Raw genomic sequence first — 7,268 nt, forward strand, 5'->3', positions numbered from 1 at the left:
AGAATGGCTTTAAACCACATGACAGTGCTATATATTCCACCATGACCAATACTGAATATGAAAAGAGAAACCATGCGCACATGAACGCAAACATTTCAGCACTTTTGGCAAACTCTGCCATGAAGATCATCATCCAGTGTTTCCCTCAATGTCTTTATTCACAGTCCTCTAAGGCCCAGGAAACAAATTTCTTCTGAACACAGACAAAGAAGATACATTTTATCAATAATCTTCCTTTATGGACCAATGAGCATTATGAAATTCATCACAGTCTATCTCAGATGACTAGAAGCTCACAAAACTTGGTCTGAGTATAATTAACTTTCCTTTTTTCTTGATTTCTGGTACACTATTCTCTTTACTTTTGTTACCACAAATGTAGCCCTTACTTTACCTTGTTCTAAAAAGTGTCACTTTATTGCTATTTTTGAGATGGACATTACTTAAATGTGTTTTAGGAACAGATGAAGTGTAACCAAATTTTTAAATTGCATTTTCAAAAACAAAAATAATCTCTTACCTGTTTGACATCCCGAACAAGATGAAAAAGCATTGGATTAGTTGGACCTTGTTTCTTTAAGGAGAAAAAATTAGAGCGAACTATTACTTTCTTCTAAAATAATTTAACAACTTCTCTTTTTGTTACTTACTGAACTTTATCAACCTTCTTGCCCAAATCATATTTTCAGTTAAATAAATTCTGTTCATAAAATGGAGCAAAGAAAAAGATATAATCATTTTGTATTGTCATATTTACCTTCATTAAGATGTGTAATTTATGTTGTTTTACTTATGCAGAACACAAATTTATAATCATGAAAACATTTAAGTGTCACAATTATATCTTTAATCTACATTTCTTTAATTGGTAATGGAGCTTTACACTCTTCTTATTAAAATGTACCTTGTTTCTGCCATTAAATCAAGTTGCATCAATACTTTAAATATTTTGGATAATAAACTTTAAAAATTTATAGATGTCATCTTAATTTCCACCTAAGGAAGTTAAAACGGAATACTTACATCCATAAATACCTTATTATCTTACTTCCACTTACGTATACTATTAGACTAAACACAAATGTCATTTTTACAGTAATCTTATGTTGATGGTGTCCTGTATTTTGAAAAAAACCCCAGTGTGTATGTCCCCCATCAAGGCTGAGGTAAATGGACCAAAAATGTATCCTAAACTTTTTAGACAGTGGTCTGATCCATCTGAAATCTACTACAGTGAATTCTAGGCAGCATCACAAATCAAGACACTTATTTTCAATATTTTAAATCTATTGTTTAAAAGAAATATCAAATGGGATTTTCCTCCCATCACTGTTATTAATTTTTAAGAGGTTATTATAGTAATCAACTCAATCTACTTGAACATTTTGACCACGTATACTTCGTAATAGATTTTCAAATCTCAGTGGGTAAACCTCTTATTTCTTTACAAATACTTTCTCTTTTAATTATTTTTCAAATGTTTATTTATTTTGAGAGAGAGAGAGCATAAGTGAGGAAGGGGCAGAAAGAGGGGGGGAAGGGAGACAATCCCAAGCAAGCTCTGTGCTGTCAGGTTTGTGTAGCGCTCAAACCCACGAACAGTGAGATCATGACCTGAGCTGAATACATGGGTCAGATGCTTAACTGACTGAGCCAATCAGGTGCCCCCCAAAATATTTTCATTTCAAAATTCTGTATAATATCTAAAGATGACTGTAACTAATATTGTGTATATTGTGTATTTAGCCTTACTTTGCTCTTTCTTTTTACAATATTTTTCAAAGTTTATTTATTTATTTAGAAAGAGAGAGACAGCAGGGGAGGGGCAGAGAGAGAGAGAGGGAGAGGGAGAGAGGGGGAGAGGGAGAGAGGGGGAGAGGAAGAGGAAGAGAGAGAGAGGTAGAGAATGAATCCCAAACAGGCTCCGCACTGTTAGTGCAGAGCCTGATGCAGGGCTCGAACTCATAACCATGAGATCATGACCTGAGCCAAAGTCAGACACTGAACTGACTAAGCCACTCAGGTGTCCTCTTTTTACTATTTAATCTATCCACTGAGAACCTAAGTTTTCTCTGGCAATTCTTCCTTGTATGTTAATTTTTTAAAAATAAATACAAAGTATTTCACATTTTTAGGTATTAGCAAGTTTCATTATATTTTCTCTAACAGTATATAATCACACAGACATGCAATATTTAGAATTCTATTTTATCTTAATCCATTACTGTTTATTCATTATATTAATTTCTTAGTATAAAGGAAATATATTTTAATATAGCAGTTTTCAAAGTGTGTCCAGTTTCCCCTGATGGCCCCCAAGACTCTTTCAAAAGGTCCATGAGATCAAAAATATTTTCAGAATCATGTTAAGATATTTGCATTTTTTCATTCTCACTCTCTCTCAGTGATTAGTGTTTTCCAGAGGCTTCTTGATGTATGATATCATAAGATTAAATTCAAAAGCAAATATAAGAATCCAGTTGTCTTCTATGAAGCCTGATACTAAAGAGATTTGTAAAACAGTATATGTATTCTATTCTCTTCACTTTTTTTCCTCGAAAAATGTTTTTTTTTGTGTTAACATGTGACAGATTATTATTGTTACCTAAACAAACTAATATTTTAAAAATTTCTTGGTTTTATTCTGTAATATGGTAAGTATCGAGACACATAAACCCTTTTAAGAACAGCTCTTTTAAGTCCCCAATAATTTTTATGTAATAGGACACTGATACCCCAAAAGTTTGAGAGCCACTACTTTATCATATTATATAATCCCTTAACGTTAAAAAAATTTTTATCAGTAACTGATGCTGGAAAGTTTATCTTAATAATTTGAATTACACATTAAAAAAATTACTTGCCTTGCTAATGGGATCAATTTTTATTTTTATTGTTTTATATCTGGCTTATATTTCAAGGATAAACCTTACTTCAGCACAATGAATAATCCTTTTAATTTTTATATTTGTTCACTAGAAACAGAAGGTCATCAAAGTTCAATGTAACTGTGCTAGACATTATTAAAGATAAAAAATGGGGGAAAAATAAGGGTATAATCCTTATTCAAAAAAAATTTATAATCCACAGGGGAAGATACAATTGTCCTCAACTAACTTCCTCAATGAGCCTCATGGAGGCAGCAGCATGGCATTTGAACTATGTTCTTAATAATGAATAAAATTCCAGTAAGTAGAGAGTAGCTGAGAGAAAAACACACTGCAGTGTGTAAACAAGAACTGCTTTTTTGTTAAGTTTATGTTTTTGAAGAACAGTAGGAAGACAACGTAACAAACATTTATGGAAAGGTACGGGTGGGAATAAAAGGCCAAGTGAAAGAGCTATGACAAAATTTCAACAGCTGGAGAGCTTTGAAAATCAAGCAAAGAGTTTGGGTATTATTTTATACACACTGGGAGCTATTAAAAGTTTTTTATTTAAATTTTATTTAAATGTTAGTTAACATACCTTGCAAAATTGGTTTCAGGAGAATTCAGTGATTCATCACAAGTGCCCTCCTTAGTACCCATCACTCATCTAGCCCATCTCCCACCCACCTCCCTCTGTCAACCTATAGTTTGTTCTCTATCATTAAGAGTCTCTTGTGGTTTGTTCCCTCTCTTCCCTTCCCTTCCCCTTCCCTCTTATTCATGTTTTGTTTCTTAAATTCCACACATAAGTGAAATCATATGGTATTTGTCCTTCTCTGACTTATTTTGTTAGCATAACACATTCTAGCTCCATCCACATCATTGCAAATGGCAAGACTTCATTCTTTTAGATGGCTGAGTAATATACCATTATATATGTGTGTGTGTGTATATATATATATATACACACACATACACACATCTTATCTATTCATCAGTTGATGAGCATTTGGGCTCTCTTCATAGTTTGGCTATTGTTGATAATGATGCTGTAAACACTGGGAGGCATGTACCTCCTTTGAATCTGTAGTTTGTATCACTTGGGTAAATACCTAATACTGCAATTGCTGGATTGTAGGGTAATTCTATTTTTAGTTTCTTGCATCCTCGCCAACATCTGTTGTTTCCTGAGTGGTTAATTTTAGCCATTTTGACAGGTGTGAGGTGGTATCTCATCCTGGTTTTGATTTGCATTTCCCTGAAGATGAGTGATGTTGAGTATCTTTTCAGGTGTACGTTGGCCATCTGGATGTCTTCTCTGGAAAAGTGTCTATTCATGTCTTCTGCCCATTTCTTCACTGGATTATTTGTCTTTCGTGTGTTAAGTTTGATAAGCTCTTTAAATATTTTGGATACTACCCTTTATCAGATATGTCATTTGCAAATATCTTCGCCCATTCCATAGGCTGTCTTTTAGTTTTGCTGACGGTTTCCTTCACTGTGCAGAAGATTTTTATCTTGATGAAGTCCCAATAGTTCATGTGTGCTTTTGTTTCCTCTGCCTTCAGCAACATGTCTATTAAGAAGCTGCACCAGTCGAGGTCAAAGAGGTTGCTGCCTGTGTTCTCTTCTAGGATTTTGATAGGTTCCTGTCTCACATTTAGGTCTTCCATCAATTTGAATTTATTTCTGTGTATGGTATAAGAAAGTGGTCCAGTTTCATTTTTCTGCCTATCCCCATCCAGTTTTCCCAACACCATTTGTTGAAGAGACTCTTTTTTCCATTGGATATTCTTTTCTGCTTTGTTAAAGATGAGTTGACTATATGGTTGGGGAGTCCATCTGTGGGTTTTCTACCCTGTTCCGTTGATGTGTGTGTCTGTTTTTGTGCCAGTACCAAACTGTCCTGATGACTATAGTTTTCTGGGTTTTTTTTTTTTTTTTTTTTTTTAGAAAAAGAGAAAGAGGGCGCAAGTGAGCAAAGGGAAGAGAGACGGGGGGGGGGGGGGGGGGGGGCGGGGGCGGAGCTCATGTTTTTTTTTATCTGAGGCAGGGCTTGTGCTCACCAGAAGCAAGGCTCAAGCTCACCCGATGTAGGACTCAAACTCACAAACCGTGAAATGATGACCTGAGCTAAAGTCAGATGCTTAATGCCTAAGCCACCCAGGAGCCCGCCTAAAGCTTTGTAATAAAGCTTGAAATCCGGAATCATGATTTGTTTTTTCCTTTTTCAGTATTGCTTTGGCTATTTGGGGTCTTTTGTGGCTCCTTACACATTTTAGGATTGTTTGTTGTAGCTCTGTGAAAAATGCTGGTGGTATTTTGATGGGGATAGCATTGAATATGAAGATTGCTTTGGGTAGTATAGACATTTTAACAATGTTTGTTTTCCAAACCATGAGCATGGAATGCTTTTCCATTTCTTTGTGTCCTCTTCAATTTCCTTCATAAGTGTTCTATAGTTTTCAGAGTATACATCTTTTACTTCCTTAGGTTTATACCTAAGTATCTTATTGTTTTGGGTACAATTGCAAATGGAATCAATTCTTTTATTTCTTTTCCTGCTGCTTTGTTATTGGTGTATAGAAATGCAACAGATTTCTGCCCATTGATTTTATATACTGCAACTATGCTGAATTCATGTGTTAGTTCTAGCAATTTTTTGGTGGAGTCTTTGGGTTTTCTACATAGAGTATAAAACATCGTCTGCAAATAAATAGTGAAAGTTTGACTTCTTCCTTGCCAATATGGATGCCTTTTATTTTTGTTGTCTGATTGCTCAGACTACGATTTCCAGTACTATATTAAATAGTAATGATGAGAATGGACATCCCTCTCTTGTTCCACACCAGAGAGGAAAACCTCTGTTTTCCCCACTTGAGGGTATTAGCTGTGGGTCTTTTATATATAGCCTTTATGATAGTCCATCTATACCTACTTAGTTTTTAACAAGAATGGATGCTATATTTTGTCAGATGATTTTTCTGCATCTATTGACAGGCTCATATGGCTCTTACCCTCTCTTTTATTAATGTGGGGTATGTATCAGATTGATTGATTTGCAAACACTGAACTACCCCTGTAGCCCAGGAATAAATCCCACTTGATCACAGTGAGTAATTCTTTTCATGTACTGTTGGATTTGATTCGCTAGTACCTTTTTTTTGTTTGTTTTTACAATTGCTAGTATCTTGTTGAGAATGTTTGCATCCATGTTCAGGGTATTGTTTGTAACTCTCCTTTTTAGTGGGGTCTTCATCTGATTTTTGAATGAAGGTAATGCTGGCTTCAATGAGTTTGGAAGTTTTCCTTCCATTTCTATTTTTTGAACAGTTTGAGAAGAATAGGTGTTAACTCTTCTTTAAAGGGCTGGTAGAATTCCCCTGGGAAGTCATCTGGCCCAGCACTCATTTGTTGGGAGATTTTTGATTACTGATTCAATTTCTTTGCTGGCTATGGGTCTGTTCAAACTTTTATTTCTTCCTGTTTCAGTTTTGGTAGTTTGTGAGTTTCTAGGAATTTGTCCACTTCTTCCAGATTGCCCAGTTTGTAGGCATATCATTTTCATAATATTATAACTGTATTTCTGTAGTGCTGATTGTGATCTCTCCTCTTTCACTTGTGATTTTATCTATTTGGGTCCTTTATCTTTTCTTTTGGTAAGTCTGGTTAAGGGTTTATCAATTTTGTTAATTCTTTCAAAGAACCAGCTCTTGGTTTTGATTTTTTTGTGTGTTTGTTTCTATATCTTTTATTTCTGCTCTAATCTTCATTATTTCCCTTATTCTGCTGCTGCTGGCTTTAGACTTTATTTGCTGTTCCTTTTCTAGCTCCTTTAGGCATAGGTTAGGTTATGTATCTGGGGCCTTTCCTGTGTCTTGAGATAGGCCTGAATTGCACTATACTTCCCTTTTTGGACTGCATTTGCTGCATCCCAAAGGTTTTGGACCGTTGGGTTTTCATTTTCATTTGTTTTCATGTATTTTTTAAAATTTCTTCTTTAATTTCATTCTTTAGTAGGATATTCTTTAATGTCCATGTATTTGAAGGCTTTCCAAATTTTTTTGCGTGGTTTACTTCAAGTTTCATAGAGTTGTGATCTGAAAATATGCATGGTATTATCTCAATATTTTTGTACCCGATGAGGGCTGATTTGTGACCCAATACATGATCTGTTTTTGGAGAATATTCCACGTGCACTCAAAAAGAATGTGTATTCTATTGCTTTAAGATGAAATATTCTGAATGTATCTGGTAAGTCCATCTGGTCCAGTATCATTCAAAGCCATTGTTTCTTTGTTGATTTTCTGCTTAGATGACCTGTCCATTGTTGTATGTGGGATGCTAAAGTCCCCAACTATCACTGTACTATTATCAATGAGTTTATTAATTGATTTA

General features: G+C 34.8%; 1 protein-coding gene across 3 annotated transcripts in view; it reads right to left on the minus strand.

Moving 5' to 3' along the window:
• TRPM7 (transient receptor potential cation channel subfamily M member 7) overlaps positions 1-7,268 on the minus strand; it is a 123,719-nt gene that overhangs the window by 54,669 nt on the left and 61,782 nt on the right. For 2 of the 3 annotated variants that reach the window (XM_040492678.1, XM_040492676.1), the window contains exon 13: positions 521-574. The exons of the other annotated variant lie outside the window; for it this stretch is intronic. In XM_040492678.1, coding sequence (XP_040348612.1) covers positions 521-574 — 54 coding nt within the window. The remainder of the gene's footprint in view (positions 1-520; positions 575-7,268) is intronic. 3 annotated transcript variants of the gene reach the window in all.

The sequence above is a fragment of the Herpailurus yagouaroundi genome, unplaced genomic scaffold (genome assembly GCF_014898765.1).
Source record: "Herpailurus yagouaroundi ecotype Mexico unplaced genomic scaffold, PumYag 184, whole genome shotgun sequence".
Taxonomy (NCBI): domain Eukaryota; kingdom Metazoa; phylum Chordata; class Mammalia; order Carnivora; family Felidae; genus Herpailurus; species Herpailurus yagouaroundi.